Source organism: Lemur catta, chromosome 18 (assembly GCF_020740605.2).
Source record: "Lemur catta isolate mLemCat1 chromosome 18, mLemCat1.pri, whole genome shotgun sequence".
Classification (NCBI taxonomy): domain Eukaryota; kingdom Metazoa; phylum Chordata; class Mammalia; order Primates; family Lemuridae; genus Lemur; species Lemur catta.
In genome coordinates this window covers 38,519,680-38,545,123 of record NC_059145.1, presented here as the reverse complement: position 1 = coordinate 38,545,123, position 25,444 = coordinate 38,519,680, and the positions used below count along the sequence as shown (strand labels likewise).

Sequence of the window (25,444 nt, the reverse complement as noted above, 5' to 3'; positions counted from 1 at the left end):
GCCCTTTTGCGGGGTGGGAGTCTCTTGGGCCCACATGATCAAGGTGAACTCTGATCCAGGGATTACATCAGCCCCAGATCAGTCCCTTCCAGTTTTCCAGCCCCCAGCAAGGCAGGAGCTTGGGTGGTTTGAGGTTTTCAGGGGTTGCCACCATCCCAATGCCTTTCTCTTTAGTCCTCCCAGCGCCTGGCACTCCCAGCCAGAGCTGAGCCCCTGCCCTTGGCTCACAGCTTCCCCTTCACCTGTTCCCCTCAGACTAGAAGAAAAGACAGAGCCATTTCCTTGTGACACAGTGGGAAACTGAGGTACCCTAGAGCTTGGCTTGGCTGTGGTGGTGCTGTGAGTCAGCAGGAGAGAATTCTGGAGTCCTGACTCCCAGCTCAGGGCAGAGAAGGGGTTAGGCATGTCCTCTGCGGGAAGAGGGGCAGACATGACACAGAAGTCCAGCTTGGATAGGAAAGCAGAGGCCATGGGATTAATCGGATCAGAGCCAGTGGCTGAGAAGCAAGGGGCACAGTTGTTCTGGGACACACACCCCCAGTTCACCCTGAAGGTCAATGTCTCCCCCATCTCCCTCCGGCTGGGCCTGGGACCTCAACACACCATCCACCCCTGAGCACCAAGGCCCCAGGTGGGAAGCAGGCAGGAGTGGGATAGGAGCCTCCAGCTAAGAATGGGGCCAACGTAAAACCCCTTCTGCCAGGGCACAGAGTCCTGGCCCCCACTTCCCATGGGCAGGCTGACAGCTGTCTCCTACACCTTAGGAATAAGGAAATGGGATCACGTGCAGTGAGGCCCCAGGCAAGGCTCACAGCAAGCCAAGCCTCCCTCACCTCGTGTCCTCACTGTCTCTGCTTCTGTTCGTTCCAGCCTGAATCTCTTCTGAATATTTGGGGTGAAGACAAAATTGATACAAGTTCTTCCACCCCATCTCCATCCCACCCCTGGTTGGGAGGGTGAGGCAGTTAGAAAGGTATTTTATTGCCTGAGTGATGGCTGAAAGTCCCCCATTCAAACACTCTTCGCTGAGCTTAAGCATTGTCCTGCTCCCGCTCCCCTTGGCTGGAGATCCCCTTTTGGCTTCAGGGAGGTGAGGACAGAGTATTTCAGGGGTTACAGTGACACTCAGAGACCTCAGAAAGAATCTGCTTAGACGGAAGCATTCCCTCGGCAAGACTCAAGTGAGCCCCTCCCAGAGCCGCTGCCCTCCTACCTAGGGGCTCCCTAGCGCTCGGCTGCCCCTTTGCTCCGGGCCTGCCCCGGCCCCCGCCCCTCCCCGAGCAGCCCCTCCTCCTGCGGACAGCAGGGGATTGGCGGGCCGGGGGCAGGCCGGGGGCGGGGCCGCGCGCCCTTCATCCCCGGCCGGGCTGTCGCTGTTGCTGCCCTGCGCTCAGTCGGGAGCAGAGCAGACCGCGCCAGCCGGAGCGGAGCTACGCGCGTGTCCAACCGTGAGGCCAGGTACCGCCGCGGGCGTCGACCCACCAATCCGGGAGCACTGGGTGGGCTGAGCCCTACTGTGCACCCGCTCGTCCATAGTAGAGCTCTGGGCAGCTCCCCTCCCGCCGTGACCCCAGCACGAGCCCCGGCCTCCGGTAAGCCAAAGCCCCGCGCGCTCCGGCCGCGGGTCTGGGGACCCGCCAGTCGGGACTCAGCTGTGAGCTTGAGAGGGGTACCAGGAGGGGCACCTCGTCGCTTCGGGGCGGGGCACTTCTTGGTGGCCAGCCCCCCCCCCACGCCTCCCCCCCTCCCCGGGCAGGACAGCGGGAGGTCGGTGGCACTCGGGGTGGGGCCACAGGACGCCTTATCGTGAGCAGGACAGCAGGAGGACGGTGGCACCCGGGGTGGAGCCACAGGACGCCTTATCGGGGGCTCGGGTGGTACCCGACGGGCTTCCTGAGGCTGCGCCTACGCGGGCAGGCTAGAGAGGGTCCCGGAGGAGGACCCAAGAGGGGCCCGAAGCAGTCCCTGGAGCGCTGCCCCAACGGGCGCCTGACAGGCAGAGCGGCCAGGCTGGCACTCCCGGAATCCGGGTATATTTATCCCGGCTGCATTGGACAGGGGCTTGAGGGCAGACGGGGCCGGGCCGCCTGAGGGGCCCCGGGGTACATGCTGGCCCCAGAACCTGTGCCATTTGCAGCGGAGCCAGCGGGCACGGCGGGCACAGGGCGCGCGTGGCTCCCCTGCCTGAGGGCGGGCACCGTGTGCGCTGCGCTCCTCCCCACCTGGCGCCCGGGTCCGGTGCAAGTACGGGTACGGGCGGCGCGCAGGCGAGGGAAGGGACGGAGACTCGGGTTTCAGGAGCCCGCCGCCGCCCGACTGGCCCAATCGATTGGCCACCTCGAATGCGTGCATTTGTTTACAGCCAGGGAGGGGGAGGCCAGGGGCGGGGCCTATGGGGATTCGCCCTTACCCCCCTACAGTGACCTGAGCCCTGAGCCCAGGTATGGGCTCCCAAGCAGGTCTGAAGAGGGCTGAGTCAAGGCCCTTGATCCCTGGGGAACACCGTGGAGGGCACTTCCACCCATGGGCATCCTTCCTTCAGCCTGCCAGCCCTGTCCTTCCTTCTGTGACTGCCTCCACCACTGTGCTGCGGCTGGAAGCAGCCCTTGGACCTTCCACCCCTTCCTCTTCAGTAAACGTCTGGGATGGAGCCATTTCCTTCTAGAAAGGCACAAATTCCTGGGGGATCTTAATTTGAGGGAGAGAAAGCTAAAGAGATCCAAGGAGAGTTCCATTTTGAATGGGGGAGGTTGAGCACAAGCATGGAAGCCTTCCTGTAGGAAGCACCGCTGGTGGAAGGGATCAGGAATGGGTGAGACCAGGTCTGGCATATCTCTGAGAGGGCTGGAATAAGTGAAATTAGGAATGGGAATCTCTGATTGACTTCTTGGGGTTGGGAGCAGGGGACTGTATCTTTGGGGAGGATGGGAGTGTGTGTTTCAGGATTTCATTCTGCCTGGGCCCATGAAGCCCAGGTCCTCACTGGTCTCTCAGCCTCTGTTGTATGCTGATTCTTTTGACCCCCATCACAAACTGTCCCCACCCCAGTCCAGGGCTCCAGGTGGCCAGACCATGAGAGTTGGTTGGTCCTGTCCTTGTGCCACTACCCTAGCAAGCAGCCTTGGACCCTGGGAAAATGGAGAAACTGAGTCACAACAGACAGGCTGGGTGATTCATGGTCTCTGGGTGGCTGAGAGAAGGATTTTAGGCTGAAGTGATCACACTCCGGAAGTCTGGGCTAGGTGTGGGACAAGCACTCAGTTTGAAGGGAAAACATGTTTGCAGGGGAGTGGGGCTGGTTGGCTACCAGGGAGGTACAGTTTCGGGATCTGTGTGCACAACAAGCTGGGGTAGGCTGTGCAGCCTATGCCATAGTAGAATGGGGGCCCCGTGGAAGGATGTTCTAGTGCAGGCAGGGCCAGGGCCAGGCCTCACTTGGAGCAGGTAAGATAGGATGAGTGCTTTCCCTGAATGCATTCCATTCACTTAACAGTGTTTACTGAGTACCTACTATGTGCCCTGTGTATACTCAGTCTGGTGGTGAAGGATGGGTCTTTGACTCTGGATGGGAAGACAGACACAGCAGAACAGGGTGGGGCTCGAGCAGAGGACCAGGCCGGGCTTCTGGGGGCCAAAGGGAAGGACCAGCTGCTGGGGCAGGAGGGGCTTTCCGGCCAGTGGCCTGGGGTGGCTTGGTTTTGAATTTCCGCTCTGCGGGCCACGTCCTGTACACAGCCTCTCAGCCAGCACGTCTGCACACGTGCATGGCTGCTGAGAATGGGGCTCACTCCAGCTGACCATCATCTCTGCATGTCTTTTCCATTGTTCAGGTAGACAAATGCTGGGTGCTGGATCAGGGATCTCTGAACTTGCCATCTGGGCCTGGCCTTGTGGCTTTAGTGGGTTCAGCCCCAGCCTCTGGATGTCATCGCACCTGGCTGGTAGGGCCATAACCTGCCCTGTGGGGACCTGGAGATGCAGCAGTGGCCTTCCTGTGGGGTTCTCTGGGATTCTGCCTGGCCATCCCTGCAGGGCTCATTGGGTCTGCTTCCCCCTCCCCTAGGCCTTCTGGCTCCCGCCCCACCTCTTGCCTCTGCGGGGCTGTCTGTCTTGTTGGCTGTGTCTTGCCTCTCATTGTTTCTGTCTCTTTCTCCATCTGGCTACCTCTGATGGGCTGGTCACCGCTCTATTCCTCACTTCTCTGCCTGTCTCTGTCTCTCTCCATCGTCCTGTTTGAATGTCTATCCACCTATATAGGAATGATTTTCCTCTCTCTATTGTTTTCTGTCTGTGTCTCTCTGTATCCATGTGCATTTCTTTACCTCCCTGGGCTGTCTATCTCTCTCTTTGGGTCAGTGTGCATGGACACGTGTATCTAACGTCTGTGTTTTCTCCCTGCACTCTCCCTGTCTGTCTCTCTTCCCTCCCTCTGCCTTGCTCTGCTTCTTCCTGACGTTGGATATCACCCCTCCTCCAGGCTGACCTTGCCTTTAGCCCCCCATTGGGGTCTCCAGTGAGTCCTGAACTGCCCGAGGCCTGTGCTCCAGCTTTCTTTGGGGCCAGAAGTCCGGCTGTCCAAATATTTGGCTGCCTCCAGGGGATTCCGGGTCAGCAGGGAGGAGGATGGGCTGGCTGGCGCAGGGTCTCCCCTGCCCCTGGGGGGCCACGGTCACGTGATGTCCTGTCCTTTGCCTCAGCAGGGCCTCGGGCTGCACGTCCTCTCAGCAGGCTGGCAATGCAGGGGAGGGGGCTGCTGCTGGCTCTGGCACAGTCTTGAACCAAGAGAGTCTGGCTGCAACCTCTACTGGGAGGTTGCAGGAGGGTCCAGGGCTGGGTGGGAGGGGAGGCCGAGGTGGCTGGAGCTAGGCCCAACTATAAGCATCTGTTAGAAAATGTACCCTGTCACAGGAAAGTCTACCTTCCGGTCCCAGCTGGGCCTCTCAGATCCTCCTAGACACCTCCGGATGCCCAGAACACAGAGGCACAGACCTCAGATCCCAGAGCCAGGGAGTGGGGGGATGAGGGATCAGTGTGGCCAATATGTCAATGCTCTGGGCCATCTGCCTTTCCCTGGATGTGCCCCCTCCTGCATGTCACCCCTTCAGTACCAGCCCGGTGTTGGTCACACACTAGCCACTCGCATTGTGTTGTGTTATTGATGATGAGGGAGTGGCGGATGAGGGACTGGAATCTACTAGGGTCAAAATCTGGAGATGTGGGTCTGGGGGAGGGGCAAGGGGTGTCTTTTCCCTGTTCTAACACCCTCCTCCCACTTGCCCTATCCCTGGACCCCTGACCTCAGCTCCCACCAGTCCCTGTGGTTGTGTTTTGTGAACATACAATTCAAACATGTCAATTGTATCCTCTTTCCCTACTTGCTGACGGCTTCTCCTAGGAGGGAGTGCCTTCGCTCTGAAGCCTGCAGAAGCAGTGGACAGAGGGGTAGCTGTCCAGATAGATACCAGGCTGGGAGAGGCACCCTGTCTCAGCCAAGGAGTGGGGAGGAAAGAATGAGCTGAGCTGTAGCTGGGGGCAGTCCTCAGCCCTGGGCCCCCAGGGACAAGCACACTGGACCCTCAAGCCAGGCCAGCTGCCTCTCCCCTGAGATCTGGGCCGAGTTCAGGGTTGCCTAGGCACAACAAGCTCCGTGGGGTCTGTCCCCATCAGTGCATGTGGCCACGGGACCAAGGGAAGGACAGTGTGGATGCTTCCCAGTAGCCAACCCACTACCACACCCCCTCTTATGTCTCTGAATGTTTTGGGGAAGGAAAGCAGGGGTCAGAGCCCTGGGACTCCAAGGACCTTGATCTCTGGACAGAGAGGTGTGCCCTTCCTGTAGAGGCTGATGCAAGCAGCCGCCCTGAGGTGGCCTGGATTCCTGGGCCTCCAAATCTTTAATTAGCCAAACTCAACACCTGCCAAGGTGTGCCTGACGACTTCTCACCCTGTGATGTCTGCGTGGGTGGGCGTTACCTGCTGTCCCATCCCTGTGTCTCCTGGCTCCTCCTGGCCCTTATCTCCCAGCAGGGCAAACAGGTCCTAGGACAGTGGCCTGGGCCATCGATTAACTGCCCAGGCCCATGCTGCACCCATGAAAGATGCCATTCTGATGACCTGCCCCAGGCCGCATAATCTCCCTGCCCCAGCACCAGGCCCCTCTCTCGGCCTCCATGGCCTGCTCTCACTCTATCTGCAGCTTTGGTCAAGCCTCGAGGGACCCCTAGAGGACAGGGGGACACTAAGTTCTTGGGTGGGGGTACTCTGCCCCTGGTCACAGTGAGGCAGGGCCAAGCCAGGACTTAGACTCAGACTGTCTACTCTGGGCTTTCACCACAGTGGGTCGAGCTCTGCTGGCTGCTTTTCCTACCCGGGGCTCTCCCTGGGTTTGCCCTGACTCCCCGACACAAAGGAGTCTGGGAGGCAGCAGGCCTGAGGGGTGCGAGGTGTCAAGTCTCAGGAAATGGCTGCGGCCCACATGCCACGCCCAAGCTAATCCCCACTGTAGCCCCCCAGCCCTCATCCCTGCCCTAGACAGAAGTACAGACTCCTAGGCCTGGCCTTTAGGGCTCTGTCAGGCTTACCTGTAGCCATGCAACCTTCACTCCTCCCTCACAGCCTGCCTCATACCTCACTCAGGGCCTCTGCCTATGCTGTGCCCTCTGCCTGAAGCACTCTTTCCTGTTGCACAACTCAGGAGCTCCTGGAATTTTAGGACTGGCTTCACCACCTCCTCCAGGAAGCCTTCCCTGATCCCCCCATCACTTTTTTGAGACCCAGCACTATGTGGCTTATATTCAGTTGCAGCAGAAGCTATAGGGTGGTGGTAAGGGTGGTATCTGGAGGGGTGTTGTCCTTTCCAAACTGGAGGTCACTTGAGGAGGGGTATTCCATGTCCTTTCTGCAATCGCAGGCCAGCCCAAGACTCAGCAATGACTGGTGATGAATCATAGCCACAAGGCCCCACAGGTCTACGCCCAGGTCCTGCAGAGGGGCTGGGGAAACTGGAGCCAGGACCTCAGACACCTCCCGCGTCCATGCCACGGACCGTGGTCTCCCTGGAGGCAGTGCCCGGCTGCTAGGAAGGATATTAGGCAGAGAAGGGTGCTTTGTCCAGGCTGCCAACTCAGCACACTCTGAGGGCCTGTCCAAGCCTGCCCAGGGCAGGGGGCTAAGCGAGGGCAACCCTAGCTGAGTGCCAGGGGCACTTTGGAGTGACTCTGGAGGCCAGGCACTGGCACTTCCACACCCAGGTGGGCTCCTGTGAGGGGTGCAGATGGCAGGGCTGAGGGCAAGGGCATGAGGAAAGGCTGACCTAGGGAACTCTGGTCTAGGGGAAGAGGGCTCAAGAAGAGATGTTAACATTGTCATGGTCCTGAGTGGGCAGGGCTGGAAGGAGAGGAGGGCTCAGATGCCAGCAGGCTTGAGGGGTGCAAGAGTGCCACGTGTGGGGTCTCCAGGCCTGAAGTGCCTGGGATCTGAGCTCTGGCTGCCTGGGGCCGTGGGGCAGGAGTCCCTGGTCAGTGGTGCGTGGCTGCCGCCTCTGGGGCACCAGGGCCAGAAGCCTGAGCCTCACTTCTGTGCACCCCCAGCCCTCAGTGCTAAGTTTGCGCCTCCTGGTGCTCCAGATGCAAGGGCAGACCTGAGAGCATCAGGGGCTGGAGTGGGAATGGGGGATTCAGGGCAGGATTCGGGGTTCCCAAGGAGAGAGGGTGCTATGGCTTTAGGACTGGGCTCTAGCTATCCTGCCTGGAAGTGTTATACCCTCTCTGGTCTCCACTCTGGCCTCAGCTCTCCTGCTGGCCAGTCTAGACTTCAGTATGTCCTTACAGAACCTGAGGGCACTATGCCCAGTTACTTCTTGGTATGAGGTAGACACCTCCTGGCCCCAGTGTTGGGAGAGGGCCAGTGAGCTGTTTGGGCAGTGGCAGGGATGGGGAGCAAGGGATTCCTCTGAGGCCCAGTGCAGAGCCAAGCCTGAGAATAGGGACGGGGCACTGACCTGGTGATCCAGGCTCCTCCACAGCTGGCCAAGGCCCTGAGCTCCTGGCCTGGGGATCCAGAAAATGGAGGGTCTTTTCAGAGGGTCCACTTCTGATGGTGGGCACCTGAGGGTTGGGGGTTCCCTGGCAGGGGAGGAGAGGCTTGAAGGAGAACATGGCCCTGAGGCCAGGGCTGTGTGGAAGGTAAGGCCCGTGTAGCCCAGAGAACTGGGCCCTGGAGCACCCATTTCCTGGAAGGCCCCCTGAGGGCCTGTTGCCACAGTCAGGCGGGAAGGGCCCAGGTGTCCAGCCACCCAGCACCGCCTCAGGCATCCTGGCTCCAGGGGGAGACAGCCTCTGCGCCTGCCGTTCCCAGCGCCAGATCTCAGCCCACAGAGGGCCCTTTGTTCTGGATGCCAACAGTGCCCGCCGGGCGGCTGGGAACAGGGCCCACAGCCCTCACCCTCTCCCAAGGCCTCCAGCCGTCGGGCAGTGCCATTCTAGGTTGGCCAGGAGGCCCCTGGCACACAGGGCCAGTGCAGGAAACCATCTCCCAGTACTCATGTCAGAGAGGGGGCGTCTGGCCAGGATGCACACCCAGAGTGGAGTCTGGGGGCCTGGGACTCAGCATCCAGGGATCCTGATGCTGCAGATGACCCTTCACAGATGGGGAAAGTGAGGCCCTAAGGGCATGTCTGGGCCGGTGGGGGGGGTGCATTGTGTACTGGCTGAGGTGTCCCATCAGGATGTCCTGGGAACTCAGGTGTCTGAGCTCTCTTCCTCCAGTGGCAGAAGCCAGGGAAGCAGCAGGCAGAGCTGCATGCACGTAGTCCTGGGTTACCCTCTGGGAGGTGTGCTACAGCTGCAGGCCTCATGCAGGAGTCTGGGCCCTGGGCCCAAGGAACGGGCTTAACCAGAGGGACTGGCTGCTCTGCAGACTTCTGTGTTGGTGTGAGAGCAGTGCTCCCGGTGGTGCTCCCTGAGCCATGGAGGCACCTTTGCAGACAGAGATGGTGGAGCTGGTGCCCAATGGCAAACACTCGGAGGGGCTACTCCCTGCCATCGCCCCCACAGCAGGAAACCAGAGGTGAGTAGAACAGGGACCCTGTGGTGGTTCAGGACAGGGTAGGGCAGGGGTACGGAGCAAAGGGCTAGAGCTGAGCCACCTGCCCGGGCCTGTGCCTGCAGGATTGAGGACCCCGGACGGAGCTGTGCTGAGGGCAAGGGCTTCCTGCAGAAAAGCCCCAGCAAAGAGCCTCACTTCACCGACGTGAGCCGGGCAGCAATGGGGGGCTTAGGGGCACTGTGGGGAGCTTGGGTGCAGTAATGAGGTGCTGTGGGGCAGCAGCAGGAGGCCGAGGGACAGTGAGGGGAACCCATGATGCCTCTGTGCCTAGCTGACTCCCCCACCCCTCACCTTCCCACTCTGGTGCCTGCAGTTTGAGGGGAAGACATCGTTCGGGATGTCAGTGTTCAACCTCAGCAACGCCATCATGGGCAGCGGCATCCTGGGGCTCGCCTATGCCATGGCCAACACAGGCATCATCCTATTCCTGTGAGTGTCCTCGGCAAGCCTAAAATGGGGAGCCCTAAACAAGCCTCCAATTGTGACCTCCCATGACTCGCCAGTTCCCTGTCCCAAGGCCCAGGCTGCAGTGGGTGGGCACTTCTTACAGTAAACCCAAACCACACTGAAAAAACATCTGTGGCCAGACGAATATACCTCACTGCCCAGTAGACCCACTGAGGTTGCAACACAGGGCCAGCCTTACAGGCCCGAGTGTGTCCTTCTGCCACCTTTACACGTGATGGCCAAGCCCATGGCCAGGCCTCGTGTGGGCACACGTGTGCTCTGCCCAGGGGCTCTGCCCTGCAGCCTGAATGGAAAACATGTTTGTCCCAAGGATTAAAGAGGAAGAAGTGCTCAGAGGGCAGTCACAGGGGCACTCTTGACCCAGAGGGCCCTTCTGGGCTTGTCCCATCCTGGGTCAAACAGGGTGGTGTTCACCTCCCCAGGGCCTGCTGAGCTTGCAACCGTATCTGTTGGGGGTGTCCAGACACCCAAGTCACAGACCCCAACCCCCAGGCCTCCCAGAGTCCCTTGCTCCCTACCAGCCAGGAGAGCCCCCAGTGGCCTCTTTTCATCCATCTTCCCATGTTTCCCAGGTTCTTGCTGACAGCTGTCGCTCTGCTCTCCAGCTACTCCATCCACCTGCTACTCAAGTCCTCAGGGATTGTGGGTGAGGCTCACACCACCCGGACTGGGCTGGGGGTGGGGGTGGACCGGAGTGAGCTCCCCCGACTTCCTAACCCTCTGCTCCTGCAGGTATCCGCGCCTATGAGCAGCTGGGTTACCGTGCCTTCGGGACCCCTGGAAAGCTGGCGGCAGCCCTGGCCATCACGCTGCAGAACATCGGAGGTGAGGCCAGTGGGCAGGGGGCAGGCAGGCAGCGGGCGGGTGGACGGGCCCAAATGCTGACTGGTTCGGCTGACCCCAGCACCTGCCCACCACTCTCCCCTCAGCCATGTCCAGCTACCTGTACATCATCAAGTCCGAGCTGCCCCTTGTCATACAGACCTTCCTGAACCTGGAGGAGAAAAGCTCGTGAGCCCGGGGTGGGGTGGGCTGGGTGGGGGTGGGAGGCCCTAGTGCACCACTCCATGCCCGTCACTGGCCCTGGGCGCCCAGGCCGTGCTAGCGAGAGAGACGAGACAGAGCAGACAAGTGGCTGGTGGGGGGGCAGAGAGCTGCCAGCAGAGCCAACATTCGTCCACACTTGTTTATGAAGCACCCAGGGGAACCCCCAGGGAAAGGACATGTGGGGCTAGGGGCAGGGTGAAGCTGAGGAAGCTGGGCCCCTCCTGGCCCTGTCCCCAGCCTGAGAGCATGAGAGCCTCAGCTTAGCTCTAAGCGCCTGCTATTCCTGACTGTGAGATCAGCCCCCCCACCAAGAGATTAAGCCCAGGGTGTCCCAGTTGCCCATCACTGTAGCCTGCACCGGCTGCACATCAGCTGTGTTTTGTGGTGGGGAGCAGAGAGGACACGGGCCCTGCTCTTGGCAGCCCAGCCCGGGCAAGCAGAGGGGCTGTGAGGCTCAGAGCAGCTCTGGGAGGAGGGGGAGTCAAGTTTCTGGCCCTTGGGCCCTGGAGGCCTTTCCCAAGGATTTGGCCTTTGGGCTTGCCCTTGAAGGATGGTGCTGGCCCTTATCCCCTTGTCTCCCTGTGCCCCTGAACATTTCTGGGGGGTAGAGGAGGCAGCAGGATAATACAAGGTCTATATGCCAGAAGGAACTACAAGGGGCACAGGTTATTGGCAAGTCCCTGAGATCCCCATGGAAAACACTGCCCCTTTCAGAGCCAGCTCCCTTCATCCCAACCACCTCCCTCCAGAGGCTGGGCCCACACCTGTGTGTCCTGAGAAAAACAGCAGTGACTGTAATCACACTGATTACCAAGCGTGAGCTATGTGCCAGGCCAGCACCGTCGTCCCCACATCACCGAGAAGGAGAGCACTGAGAGTATGCCCATTTTGCAGATGGGGAAAGGGAGACTTAGAGTTGTGGACAAATATTCTTCAAAGGTCACTCAGTGGTACCACTGGTGACCCCAACTGGGGGAGGCAGGTGGCTCACCCCAGACTGAGTGGACTCTGACCCTGGCTCCCCTCTGCTGTCCCTGCAGAGACTGGTACGTGAATGGGAATTACCTGGTGATCCTGGTCTCTGTCGTCATCATTCTGCCCCTGGCACTGATGCGGCAGCTTGGTGAGTGTGGTGGGGTAAGGTCTTGAGGGGGGATGTTGGAGGGATACACAGGAGGGAGCCCCCAGTCTCACAGCCCCCTCCGCTTTGCAGGCTACCTGGGCTACTCCAGTGGCTTCTCTCTCAGCTGTATGGTGTTCTTCCTAATTGCAGTGAGTCACCCTCCATGTTGGTCGAGGAAGGGGGCAGGTCAGGGAGGGGCAGGTCTCTTTGGGCAGCCTGGGCCAGAAAGCAGCTGCTCCAGTCCTGACCTACATCCAGCTTCATGGTGATTTACCAGCAGCCTAGCCCGTCTCTGATACCCTGATCCCTCCCCACGCCAGGTCATCTACAAAAAGTTTCACGTGCCCTGCCCGCTGCCCCCCAACCTCGCCAATATCACAGGCAACTCCAGCCACGTAGAGGTCTTTGAGGAGAAGGTGCAGCTGCAGGTGGAGACTGACACTGCAGCCTTCTGCACCCCGAGCTACTTCACACTCAACTCACAGGTTCTAACAGGCCAGGGAGGGACAGGGGGGCTGGTAAGAGTGGCGGGGGGGGCTGCCTTGACACAGTCCCATGTGTCCCCAGACAGCATACACCATCCCCATCATGGCCTTCGCCTTTGTCTGCCACCCCGAGGTGCTGCCCATCTATACGGAGCTCAAGGAGTAGGTGTCTGTGGCTGGGAGGAGGCCGGGCTGTCTTGAGCTGGTTTGGGGAGAATGGATGTGGTCCTGGGGGTGTGTGGGGAGAGACAGAAGCCAAGTCACTTTATCTAAGATCTCTGTGGCTGCCATGAGGGGAGATTGGGGCAAGAAGGAGACTCCCTCAGCTGCTGAATGATGAGAATGTGGTGCCAGAGAGCCCCTGGGGCACATGGAGTCTCCCAGTGTGGCCCAGCTTGTCACCAGTGCCCACCCCCCCACTGCCCCATAGCCCCTCCAAGAGGAAGATGCAGCACGTTGCCAACCTGTCCATCGCCGTCATGTACATCATGTATTTCCTGGCTGCCCTCTTCGGCTACCTCACCTTCTATGGTATGGCTGGGCCAGTGGGCAGAGGCTAAGGCCAGGCTGGGGGCTAGGGGCTGGTCAGTGGCCATGGTGCCCTGCATACCGTAGGTGCTCATTAGGTATGTGATACCTGACTGTGCCCTGCAGCCGTGGAGGTGAGTCTGAGTGCCACTCCCCACAGTGTCAGGGTCTACCAGGTAGCTCAGATCCCATCCCCCTCCTGGGCCACCTGCTGACCACCCTCCCTGCCTGCCACAGACGGGGTGGAGTCGGAGCTGCTGCACACCTATAACAAGGTGGATACATTTGATGTGCTGATCCTGTGTGTGCGTGTGGCCGTGCTGACAGCCGTCACACTCACAGTGCCAATCGTTCTGTTCCCGGTGAGCCAGTGGGCAGGTGGCCGGACCAATGAGGGGGTGGGGCTGATGGGGCTGACAGGCTGATGGTTCTTCCCACCTGCCCCCAGGTGCGCCGCGCCATCCAACAGATGCTGTTTCAAAAGCATGAGTTCAGCTGGCTACGGCACGTCATCATTGCCATTTGCCTGCTCACTTGTATCAACCTGCTGGTCATCTTCGCCCCCAACATCCTGGGCATCTTCGGGGTCATTGGTGAGGATCTGGCCCTGCTGTGGAAGTGGGGTATTGCCCCAGAGATTTACACTTCTGTAAATCCCGGCAGATTCCTGAGCTCATACCCTACATTTAAGTGATAGCTGTTGGCCACTTGCACAGTTTGGCCTCCCATCTGAGCTTTTGTCCTTAAGGCTATTCTAATCCCTTTTGAGGGCTCAGAACCACTGAGTCAGTCCCCCTTGCTGGGCGACAGGGGTGGACCCCAGGGGCCAGGGCCCTCCACAAAGGATTTCATTAAGTCTTGTCCCTATTTCACATATGAACAAACTAAAGTTCAGAGTGATTAAAGCAGCAGCAGGGCCACGTGGCCTTGATTCAGCCCCAGGATCATCGGACTCCAGGTTTGGTGCTCTGTCCACTGCCTCATCCCAGATGTGGCTCTGAGCTGGAAGATTAGACAATTCTGAAATATCTTTGGGGTGACCCAACTCAGGGGACTGACTCCCCAACCCAACTCTGCAGGGACTGACAAGCAGACCTGGAGGCTAAGTATCATGGATATCATGGACATGTGTCCAAAATCCAACTCAAAATGAAGTAAGCAGAAAGGAATGCATGGGCTCAAATAATGGAAAAGCCTTCAGGAATAGCTGTATCCAGGAGCCCAGTATCCTTAAGTCTTCGTCTATCTCCACCTCTTGACTTGCCTTTCCTCATTACTAGCTTCATTCGCTGACATTCTGACACCAAGAACACCAGCCTTCCATCTTGGCAGATAGAAAACAAGGGGGAGAGGCTGGTGGGGTTCCCAGAATCAGGCAGAGCTCCCAAGTGGAGTCTCAAGGTGAAACTCCCTCAACGAGGAATGTTTGATCTCATTGAAGCATCCACCCCCAAACCTTAGCCAATAGGCGCACATGATCCAGCAGTGGCCATTCCTTGTTCTTTGCAGGTGCCACATCTGCCCCATGCCTCATCTTCATCTTCCCTGCCATCTTCTACTTCCGAATCGTGCCCACTGAGAAGGAACCTGTGAGATCCACCCCCAAAATCCTGGTGCGAGGGGCCTGGAGGCTGGTGGGCTGGTGTAGGGCTGAGGGGCTGCCCTGGCCTCAGGCCTGACCCTGACTTCTGACCTCACAGGCCCTTTGTTTTGCTGTGCTTGGCCTCTTGCTGATGACCATGAGCTTGAGCTTCATCATCATTGACTGGGTCTCAGGGACCGGCCAGCATGGAGGAAACCACTAGGGGACCCATCCTGTCTGTCTACCTGGACTAGAACCCCTGCCCAGACTCTCCAGATTTTACCCCCAATGGCCAGTGGGGGTAGGAGAAAGATGCGATTAACACTATGGCATTTAGCCCCATATCTTCTCTGCAGAAGGTTTTTGTTAAGAAGCCAGGACCAAGGCCCTTGGGCTACCATCCTGCTGGACTCCAGAGCCGCAGGGGCTTTCTGAAATGGGAGTAGGATGGGGCTGTCACCTCAGGTCCCACCTAAGCCCCTCCACCCATCCTTGCACAGATGCATACTCTGAGGCCCAGCAGCTGCCTCTTGAGGTCACACAGCCTGTAGGGGCACACAGAACTGGGACCCAAGCCTACAGCTGTTCTCCCACCCTGCTGCTAGGCCATGTTCTGCACCCTGGGGCCTCATCTGCCCAAGCCCACTGGTTTTTCCGCCTTCTACCCCCTAGGACCCTTTCAGGCACTTGGGCTTAGGTCCTCAGATACTCCTCTCCTACCCTCCACAGGAGGCAACTCACCCTACCCCACAGCTGGGCTGGAGCCAGCAGGTTCTGCTGAGGGTGGGGCTGGTGTGGGTACCCCCAAGGGACCCCCCGCACTGTCTCTTCACCAGTCCTGGGGAGGCTGGGACTCCCCCATCCCAAGCCTGGGCCATAGCTCACATTCCACTGCTGGGAGAAGAGAGGCTGGGCCCAGAGTGTCCTGCCCCTGGGAGCCAAAGACCCCTGGGGCCAGACTGGGGCAGGGTGGGGAGGCTGGCAGCCTCCCCTTTTATAAATATTATACATAAGACCAGCTGTGTTTTATATTCTTGGTCTCCGTGGACCCTAGGTTCCTGGAAAGTGGAGGGGGGGCCAGGACGTGGATGGTAATGGAAGCCCCTGTCTCCTTGTTTGGGATGAAGGTGGGGACAAGGCAAGTCCCCCACCCACCCCACCCCCTGCCTCCCAAACCGAGCAGTGGCACACTCAGACCCGGCTCTGGGCCTGGGCCAGGCTCAGCACAGACCTGCTTTCTCACGGGGTGAGGTGGGGAGGAATTAATGAGGCCCCAGGAAGTGGGACAGAGAGTGGCCTCCGGAAGGAGGCAACGTGAGATGCATCCCCAGCAGCTTCAGGGAGGGTCTGAGCTGGGGGCAGCTGAGCCCTGTGGGAGCCCCAGGAAGGGCCCCCTGCCCTCCCCTGGCTCCCAGACTGCCATGTCAACTCTGTTAATGCCTTGAGTCTAGGGACAAAAGTCCAGGGATCCTGCGCCCTGTTGGGCTGATCTTTTTATTAATAGTAAACTCTACCATGAATAAAGGTGGATCAGTGAGTCCCTGTGTGGGGGGTCCTGAGTGGCAGTGGGAGGGGGAAGTCCAAGCATGAGTGGGGGCTGCAAAGACGCAGGGCAGCCCCAGGTGTCCTGGCCCGGGTGGGACTGGGAAGCTGCCCAATCCCTGGGGCAGGCCTGAACCAGCTGGGACCCAGTGGAATGGAGCTGCCCAGGCCTTGGCACCAAACCCTCATTAGAAGAGACCCTGCACCAGGCTAGGCCGCCGGGGAAAAGGGCAGCAGGAAAAATCCAGTTTGAACTTGCAAGGCAGCTGCCAGCTTGGGAAACCCCTGAAGAAAGAACTTCCTCAAGCTGGTCACTGCTAGACCCACGGCAGTGCCAGCTGGGCAGAGGGGGCTTCCTGAGTCCCATTCTCATCAGCCCCAGGCGCCTGACTCCAGCCTGGAGACTCACCCAGGAGCCCATGGCCTCAGGAAAGAGGTAGATGCTGGCCTAGAGTGGATGCAGCCCAGGTGTTCTGGTGTGAGGGACTGCCCTCTGGGAGTCTCTGGCCTCTTCCCCATCAGATGGGGCCATAGCCCTACCTGGATCCCTTGGCTCCTGGGGAGTTGGGGGGCAATAAAGAGCAGAGTCCATCTTGCAGGCAGAACCTTGGGGTCTTTTCTCACACTGCGTCCATCCAAAGGAAGGCTGCAGGTCAGAGCGGCAACAGGACACCAAGCCTGGCTTCAGGCCTCTTAGACCAAGGGGATGTGCTCACAGTTGACCCTCCCCCCACACAGCTGGGGTGTGGGAAGGACCCTGGCCCTTTCAGGCCATCTCTGCCTGCCCAATCAGGCCTCCTTCACCCTGACCCTGGGCAGCAGGCTCCAGCGGGGAGGGGACAGGGTAGTGATGTGGCCACTACACTAGATTCAAAAGCCAAGTGTCCACATGACTGTTTGAAAATGAGTATCCCTTGTCCCTGGCCGTCAAGTTGCAGCCACTCAGCCTCCAAGAGGATGGGTCTTCAGGCCTTTGGCCATCATTAAGCATTTTTGTATATTCTGAACAAGTTCCCAGGTATTTTCCTTCTTTATGCCTTTTAAAAATTGTTCTGAAAAAAATTGCTCTGTATGTAATAATGACAAGTTAGAGCAGCCAGAAGGTCCAGCACAGAGGTCTTCTATATTTCTTTTCACTATTTTTCTTATGACTGCTTGTTACAGGAAAATAAGACCACATAGCCCAGGAAAAGGGGCAAGAGCACGGGCCTTGGTCTCCCTGCCCAGCGGCTGCCCTTGCCCAACCCTCCCCACCTGAGTGCACAGGCTCACATTCGGCTCTCAACTGAAAAGGGATTCATTCATTCATTCAACAAGTATTTATTGAGATTTCCTATATGCCAGGCACTCTTCTAACACCTATAATTATAGTAGTGAACACAACAAAGACCCCTGTCTCCCTGACCTTACATCCTAGGTGGAGGATTGAATTCAGAACAGAAACATTAAACACAACCACTAAGTTATATCATTTGTTAGAATATGCTCTATGGGGAGTAAAACATCAAGGTAAGGGCAAAGGAGAACGGGGATCAGGAGGGGGGATAGGGCGGGTGTCACTAAGAAAAGGACTTTTGCTCAGAGATTTGGAGAGGGAAGAAGCCATGTGGATGCCTTCAGGGGAGGATTCCAGTCACCCTGGTGCAAAGCCCTGAGGCAGAATGTGCCTGGCATGTGTGAGGACAGCCAGCAGCTCGCTGTCGTTGGAGCTGAGTGAGGCAGGAAAGGATAGGAGTGGGTGGGGGCTAATGAGGAGGGCAAATGTTATGGAGTCTTGTCAGCTACCATAAGGACTCTGGAGTTTTTCCTGGGTAAGATGAGAGCCAATGCCAGGTCCTAGCAGAGGAGGGGGCAGGATTTGATTTGGTAGTGACCCTAAGTTTTAAATGGATTATTCTGGCTGCTGCAGTGAGACTAGACTCTGGGGTGGGGCCGTGGGGCTGCCAGGGACACTGACATGAGCGCTACTGCAGTTGTTCCAAATAGACATGTTGGGTGGCTTAGCTCAGACAGTGGCAGAGGTGGGCTGAGATTCTGGGTTTGTCCTGAAGGTAGAGGTGGCAGGGTTCCCTGACGGTTTGGGTATAGGGGGAGAGGCAGAGATAAGTCCAGGGTGACTCCAAAGCTGTCTAGGGTTGGAGCTGCCACTGTAGGAGGCTAGGGGAGGAGCACGCTTGGGAGAGGTCAGTTTTGCCCATGAAGAGTTTAAAACACTAACTGGACATCAAAGTGGAGATACCAAGTCAGCTGCTGGGTGTGTGACTGGAGTTTAGTAGAGTAGTTGACGCCGGATCTCTGGATTTGGGAAGCAAAGTGAGTGGTATTTAAAGCCATGGGCCTGGACGAGATGAGAAGTAGGTTTAGACCAGGAGGAGTCCTGGGAGAGCAGGCACAACCAGCAGAAGAGCTGAGCAGGAGCAGCCAGGTGGGAGGAAAGCCTGGAGGGTGTGGGCACCTGCAGCCAGGCAAGCATTGGATGCTGCCAAGGAGGTGAGGGTAGAGAACAGACCACTGGATTCAGAAACATGTGGGTCACTAAGGACCCCGACCAGGGGAGTTTTGTGGAGGGAGGGGCAAGCCTGACTGGAGTGGGTAGAGGAGTGAGTGAGTAGAACTGGAAAGAGCAAATGTAGACAACTTGTATGAAGTGAGAGGTGCAGAGCCAACAGTGGCTTTTAAGACTAGAGTGCTTGCTTAGGTAGCATATAGACTAAAATTGAAAGGTTACAGAGAAGATTAGCATAGCCCCTATGCAAGGATTATATGCAATTTTGTGAAGTGTTCCATAAATTAAAAAAGAAAAAAAAAGAGCAGAAGGAAGACGCTATTGAGGGTGAGAGAATGGAACAAGCTGGTAGGATGGTGGACTGCAGTTAGGTGAAGGACTTCTGGGGTCAGGGTGCGGGAGAAACTAGCTGGAAGACAGTAGATGGAGGTTGGACAGTGGGGCCTGGACATCAAGGAGATTTCAGGGTGTCCACTGTCCTGCCTGGCCAAATGCTGGTGGCTAGGGACACAGTAGGTCTTAGATGCAGCCAGGGACAGCAAGGAGCATGTGGAGAGACCCAGGGGACTCTTCCAGCCAGATGTCTGCCTTGACCCCAGTTTAAAATCATGCAGCAACCGACTTTCTTTCAAACAACTTGGAGCAGTAATAACTGACTGAGAGTTACTTAGAAAGAAAGAGTAGCCCTGGAGAGAAATCTGAAAGAACAAAACGCTTTCAAAACTGCACAAGTCTGCAAACCCGCCTGGCCACACTTAACTGAGCCTGGACTGGATTAGCTAGAGACCTAATCCCCGCAAATCTGCGGGAGGCGGCCTCTGCTGACCCCTGGCGGTCAGCAGCCAGAGTCTGGTTGCACGGTGACCCACTCGACTCGTTGCCCCTCTTGGTGGCTGGCATGGTCATCCGTGGCCATGAGGCTGAGCCCTGAGGGTCCAGGACAGTCCTGGAAGGCTTCCTGGATGGTGCATAGGAGAAAAGCAGGCAGAAAGGCTCGGGCAGAAGGGACGATGTCGTCCGGGAGGGGTCAGGCCTCGACGCTGAGCATCCTGGGCAGGTGAGTACTGCAGGGAGCTACACCAGGCCCCGCACTGATCCTGGAGGGGTCCCCCGGACCAGAGGAAGGGGCTGGACTCCTAGACCCACCTTTGACCAAGTGTTGTGAGAGCCCCTCCAAGTATTACTGAGCTCTTCTCTTTATCCTCCCGGCGTCTTTGGAGTCCAACTCTGCAGGGCATGCGAGTCCCAACAGCGCACGGGCCCTGAGCGGGGCGCGGGAGATGGACACGTAGCCGCCCGGCCCTCAGGAAGCCGGCAAGGTGCCCAGCGGGAGAACCACTCGTCACTGTCTAATCTCCGCTGGAAAGTGGAAACGGAGCAGGGAGGCAGCGTCCTGGAACGGAGGGTGTGAAGACGCCAGGGCCGGAGGAAACAGAAAGGCGGGCGTCCCTGGGGACATTCTGAGAATGGGCCAAAGGATTCTACGCCAGGGAAGGGCCTGGCGGGCTGGGACGCAGAGCGGGGCAAGGGCGATGGGGCACCACGGAGGGCTCGGAGCAAGAGGACGCCGAGCGGCAGCTGCTCTGTGGAGGAAGGGCCTCGATGGCCACGGAATGGCAGGTCGGCGGAGGCGGAGGCACAAGCAGGCGGGAAAGCAGGCAAGGTGGAGGCAACCAGTGACAGCTGGGAGAGAAAACTGCGCGGAGGTGGGGGCCGGCTGGCCTCGGCTCCCGCGCTGCGCCCCAGGCCCGCCAGGAGGCGCCGCTGCCCCGCCAAGCTGTTCCTGGCCTCTCGCGGCCACCGACATCCCGCGCCGCGGCCTAGAGAGACCCCGGAAGAGGCGGGGCAGCGTGTGCCGAGGCCGCTTCCGGCTTCGGCTTGGCCCGGGGACGGAGGCCGGAGTTGGGGGAGGACGCCGTGGGCGGGGCGGGGGTGAGAGGATTTGGGCGGGGCAAGAGCTGGGGGATGCGAGGGGGATGCGAGGGGGGCTGCGGTGGGCAGGGGCGAGGGCAAGTAGCACACTGTGAGCTTGCACTGTGCGCGGCAGTCGGCTCCACGCCTGATCCTCCCAGCCTTTTACCTTGCGAAGTGCCCTCCTGGGGTCCCCGGGGTCTGGGCGAGGAAGGCTTCCTGGAGGTAGAGGGGTGCACAAAGGCGGAGAAGCAGATATGAGGACGTTGGGAACCCCTTTAGATCCAGCTTTATGTGTTTGAGCTATGCCCTTTTGGAAGGAAGGCTGGACGCGGGTGGGGTTGGGGGTGGGGGGACCAGCCAGCCCAGACTTGGAGGAAACAAACACTCGGCACAGTTATAATTGCCTGCCCCTGCTTTCCTTATGTCAGAAGACACAGGACAGCCCTATCCCCATAGGCTTCACTCCATCACCCTCATATGGGGGCCACCCCCTGCCTTCTCTCTTGTCCTCAGGCCGTACTCCTCAAAGAAGCCAGAGGGAATGTTAAAATAGCAGATCATGTCATTCTGCCTTAAAAACTCTCCAGTTGTTTCCATCACACTTGGAATACAATTTAAACTCTTCTTGCCCATGGACCCTACTGGCCCCTGCTGACCTCCACCCCTGGTGCTAGCCCACAGCCTGGCCTGACTGCCATGCTGGCCCTCACCCTAGGGCCTTTGGACTGCCTGATACCTTCTCAGAAGCTTTTTCTCCAACATGGTAAAGCAGCTCCTGACCAGGCCATTTCTCTAACTCTGTCTAGTTGACTTTGGTTGTAGCATTTGCTGCCTACAGTACAGGGAGAGCAATGCTCTGTGCTTCCAGGGCTCAGTGACAAGCTTCACTCCCAGGATAGGTCCCCCTCTCCTCTATTCCTCCCCTCCTCCTAGTCACCATCCACAGGAAGCCCCTGAGCCCAGCTGGCATGGTGTATCTTGCTGGGCTGCTTGCTGTTGCATCACCTTCATTAGGGCTGTTTTTGCTTCTTCATTAAATTAAATTCCAGGAAGCAGTGGTAATGACAATCCTAACGAGTCGCGGGAGAGGCTACCAGCCCCAGCCTTTGGACAGCATGGTAAGGAGGACTAGGCAATAATGTGAACAAAGCAACAAAGCAGTGGCTCCTGGGGATAGAGTTGATTATCATTTCCCAGGCCCTCCAAGGACCCTGGGTTTCCCAGAGGAGGTGGCCTTTGGAGGCTGTGTATGTGGTAGGCAGAGCGACAGGTTGGACGATGAGCTCTTCAAGGATAAGGAGAAGGAGAGAAGCTTAGTTCAGACCTTGGCCTGAAAGCCCTGAGAGCTCCCTGGGTTCCCTGTTAGGGCCTGGGCGGCTCCTCCCCAGTTATATTAGGAGCACCCTGAATGCCAGGACCAGTTGGGTTTGCAGGGCTAGACATGGGTCACTGGTTTGGAGATGCTGGTGCTACTGCCGTAGCATCTTCTGGGGACTTGGGAGCCCCCTGTGTGCCTTACTTCTCAGGGATGCTTCATGGCAGTCCCCTCTCACACCACTGTCCTCTTGTTCTCACTGTTCTGGTTCACATTCACTTCCTTCCCACCCCAGGGCCTTTGCACTTCTTGTTGCCCCTGCCTCACTCTATGCTGGCTTGTCACATGACTGGTCCCTCCCCATGATTCAAAGTTGCCCTCCTCAGACTGTTTTCTTCTGCACATACCTCCCAGTGGCTCTAGTGTCATCCTCTTGATTTCCTCCGAAACTGTAAAATTCCATTTCCCTGTTTACTTGTTCAGTATGTGCTCCTCAAGGGTAGGGTCACAGCCATCTCCCTTACTCTAGAGTTCTCTGCACATTGGCACGCAATATGTTCACAGTAAACAGTGGTTGAACAGATGACCCCTCCCTCTAGATCCTCCTGCACTCTACGCCCCATCCCCTGACTCAGACAGCCATGTGTCAGATTGGACCTCCTTGCCTAACCCAGAAACTTCTGGGCAAGGAGTACTGGGGCATGAGTTCTCCAGGTAGATGACCAGGAAGGGGGACCTTGGGGCTCAAGGCTCCCAGGCTTGGGGCTGTTCCTCTCAGGGGCAAGAGAGGCCTGGGAAAAGAGGCCTGGCAGGGAGGGGGGAGGAGGGCAAGATGGTTGACTCTAATCTCAGAACTGCCACTAGGCTAAGAAGCAGGAAGGGGAAAGTGCAGGAGATGGACCAGGAGGTGGAGCCTCAGCCAGAGCTGAGCTGCAAGAGGGAGCAAGAGATCTGCAAGCAGAAGCTGCCAAGGCCCTGTCTGCAAGGCTGTGATTTGGTGGTCACAGGTCCTTGGCCAGAGGTTCTCTGCCACCTGGAAGCCATGGTTGTGGGGTAGTCAGGATCCTGGACTCTGGGCAGAGACACACATACCCACCCTGAAACTGCCTTTGGGGAAGTGCTGGCAGCTTCCCCTTCCTGGAGCCTACAGGCTAGGGTATCATAGTCCGCTGAGGGGGGTCTCCTCACCCTGCTCAGGGATGGTGCTTGGTAGGAACTCAGGACAAGCTGGACCTGCTCTGTGGCCTGTGGTGAGCCCTGAAGCTGTTCTGCCTGTAGGGGTGAGCCAGCAGCTGCCACTTCTCCATTCTAGCTACAGGGCCACCCTCAGCTTTGCTGATATCATTTCAGTGTCCTTTATGGTCTAGTCTAAGTGGTACTGGGCTGGTGGGCAGAGGGACAAGTCTTGCCTCTGGTGCTCATGAGACCCTGGCTAGGCAGCCGCCCTTTCTCCCCAAAATGACCTCTCCTGAAAGGACCCTGGATTCCTGAGTGTGAAGGAACCAGGATGCCTGTGACATACCTCAGTGGGTGACTGTGGATGGGTCCTGGCCCATTCTGAGTCAGTTGACTCAGCTCCAAAGCAAGAGGTTTCTCCAGCTCTCACCCTTGATTTTCTCGCTGGTCTTTCTTCAAACCTACCCTCTCAGTCCTACCTCTCTACCTTTGCATGTGCTGTTGCCTCTTCCTGGAATGTTTTTCCTCACTGTTCTCCCTCTAGGCCTCACCACCACCACCAAGAAAGCATCCTGACCTTCCCAGGCACCACTGGTTTCTCCCTTCTCTGTATATACAACTGTAGAGAATGTTTTTATAGGGGGAGCAGGATGAGTTGTTTATACCCCTCCCAGCTCCAGGATGAGGAGAACCCTGGTAGGGTGGGATAGTTTGTACAATTCATTCATTTAACTTGACAAATATTTACTGGCCACCCTGCAAGGAGCCCAGAATCTCTCCTGGGTGGGAGATACTCACTGCCAGGATAGTGAGGTCTGGGTGGAGAAGGGGAAGCCCCAGGACAATAGGAGTCAGAGAGGCCCAGCTCACAGCCAGGGAAAGCCAGGGAGGAGGGATTAGTTTATGGGGTAGGGGAATCAGAGGTGAAGCGCAAGGGGTGGAGAGGACAAGGCAAGCCAGTTGGTTGGCATGCCAGTGTGTTGCAAATGGAGGGAGACAAGGTGGATTCTTGGATGTGGACAGCCCCTATAAGGCCTTACAGAAATCACTACTGTAACAACTCACCCCTGTGGAGGGCTTTGGGTGTGCCATGCATGTTCTGAACATTTAACATGTTTCATCCCTTAGTCCTGACCTCAGCCTGTGCATTGGGTATGTATAACTGTTAGACCCATTTTACTGATAAGAAAACTGAGGCACAGAGAGTTTCTGGTACTTATCCAGATTAACAGGCAGCTGGCAAGTTTGCAGACTGCTCCCCAGAGTCCTTGCTACCAACTGCCACTCCACCAGAGTCCAAACTAGTATGTGTAGGCTTTATCCTCAGGGCCCTGGGAGCCACAGAAGGTTTGTGAGCAAGGGAGTGATATGACTTCTTTCAGTAGGATCCCTTTGGCTGCCATGTGGAGGATGGGTTGTAGGGGAAACAGGAAAACCAGAGAGGAGGCTGGAGGCCTAGACTGGGAAACAGTGGGGACAGAGAACAGGGACAGATTTGAAGGATAATTGAGGAGAGGAAGAGGCTGATAGCATGTGGGGGTAGGTGGAGGGTCACTGCTCTGGCTGGTGGAGGGGGCCATGAAGTGGTGGAAAGCCCAGGAGCAGGGGCCATGGGATGGGATGTACCCAGTTCTGGACAGTGTGGGTTAAAGGTGCCCATGGTATCTGGGGGCAGTGCTTCAGAGCAGTGGTGGACATGGGGCTGACCATCAGGGGAGAAGTCAGGCTGAAGATGACCATGTGGGGTTCTGAGATCCTGGAGTGGGAGGGGTGTAATTGGAGTGGCTGGCAGAGGCCTGGCCATAGCCCTGGGGACCCTCATGGAGAAGGAGCAGGAGTAGCCAGCAGGGTGGAAGCTGGGTTTGCTGGACTCCCTTGGAAGAGTACATGGCTGGAAAAGAGTGGCTGACTCCTGGGAAGGGTGCAAGAACCACAGGACCTGGCCTGGGCCTGGGTGAGGCCATTCCTTGCAGTGGCACCATTCTGCCCCACCTCCATAGATTGGGGTCTGTGTCACACCCACCTCCTGAGAGCCGGGCCTCCAAGGGGCTGACAGGTTCTCTCTGTTGCCTGGCAACTGAGAGAGCTGTTGCCTGTTGCTAGGAGCAGGCTAGGGAGGCCAGAGGAGGGAGGATCGGCTCTCAAGCTTGGGGCGGGGCCAGTGGGGGGCAGGGGAAGGGGCCCGCCTTGGAGCTGGATTTGTAGTCTTTGCGTGGACAGACTGTGTTCTTGGCTGGGTGCACACATTTTCATAGTGTGTTTTGTGGGTTTGAGATACGTTGGAGGCTGCATGTGGATGTATAGAGTATATCTCTCTCCGTCCCTGGTGGGCATTATGTGTGTTCACCGTGTTTGTTGCATGCCTGTGGCAGTGCCTGGGTAAGCTTGGGCTCCAGGCAGGAGGGAGCCCTGAAGGAATCACTGGAGGACTTACAGGCCAATGACTCCTCAACAAGGGAGACATTCAGTTAGGGAGACCCAGACACTCCAGAGAGAACAGACAGCCTGAGGATTGGGAGCTGGAACAGGGTGTTTGCCAGGGTAGTAAGGAGGGGGACTGTGCTAAACAGGGGGCTGTGGATGGCCAAGCATTGGTGACAAGCTCCCTGCCTGGCTTCAGGCACCTTTCCTGTCTTAGGGCTGGGGCCTCCCT

General features: G+C 57.9%; 1 protein-coding gene and 1 non-coding gene across 3 annotated transcripts; both read left to right on the top strand.

The window, feature by feature from the left end:
• The first annotated feature begins 1,376 nt into the window (after window positions 1–1,376).
• Window positions 1,377–15,876, top strand: SLC38A3 (solute carrier family 38 member 3). 2 transcript variants are annotated; one of them, XM_045530178.1, is made up of 16 exons: window positions 1,377–1,592; window positions 8,917–9,066; window positions 9,168–9,249; window positions 9,419–9,534; window positions 10,146–10,219; window positions 10,306–10,398; window positions 10,503–10,584; window positions 11,661–11,743; window positions 11,834–11,892; window positions 12,064–12,228; window positions 12,311–12,390; window positions 12,659–12,759; window positions 12,994–13,118; window positions 13,205–13,349; window positions 14,266–14,369; window positions 14,457–15,876. In XM_045530178.1, the coding sequence occupies exons 2-16, from the start codon at window positions 8,966–8,968 to the stop codon at window positions 14,559–14,561; spliced, it is 1,515 nt and encodes a 504-aa protein (XP_045386134.1). In that variant the 5' UTR covers window positions 1,377–1,592; window positions 8,917–8,965; the 3' UTR covers window positions 14,562–15,876. The 2 variants fall into 2 exon arrangements, with proteins under 2 accessions (XP_045386134.1, XP_045386135.1); XM_045530179.1 differs by having other exon boundaries at window positions 8,859–9,066.
• A 2,690-nt stretch (window positions 15,877–18,566) lies between these two features.
• On the top strand, window positions 18,567–18,673 carry LOC123623667. The gene has a single exon (XR_006729961.1). It is a non-coding gene; the product is annotated as a U6 spliceosomal RNA (small nuclear RNA).
• Window positions 18,674–25,444: the final 6,771 nt, after the last annotated feature.

Excerpts from the sequence above, each read along its gene's own strand:
- SLC38A3 (XM_045530178.1), top strand. The coding sequence starts at position 8,966 with ATGGAGGCACCTTTGCAGACAGAGATGGTGGAGCTGGTGCCCAATGGC. Across the intron at positions 9,067-9,167 it reads CCCACAGCAGGAAACCAGAG|GATTGAGGACCCCGGACGGA; the intron begins GTGAGTAGAACA and ends CTGTGCCTGCAG. Across the intron at positions 10,220-10,305 it reads CAAGTCCTCAGGGATTGTGG|GTATCCGCGCCTATGAGCAG; the intron begins GTGAGGCTCACA and ends CTGCTCCTGCAG.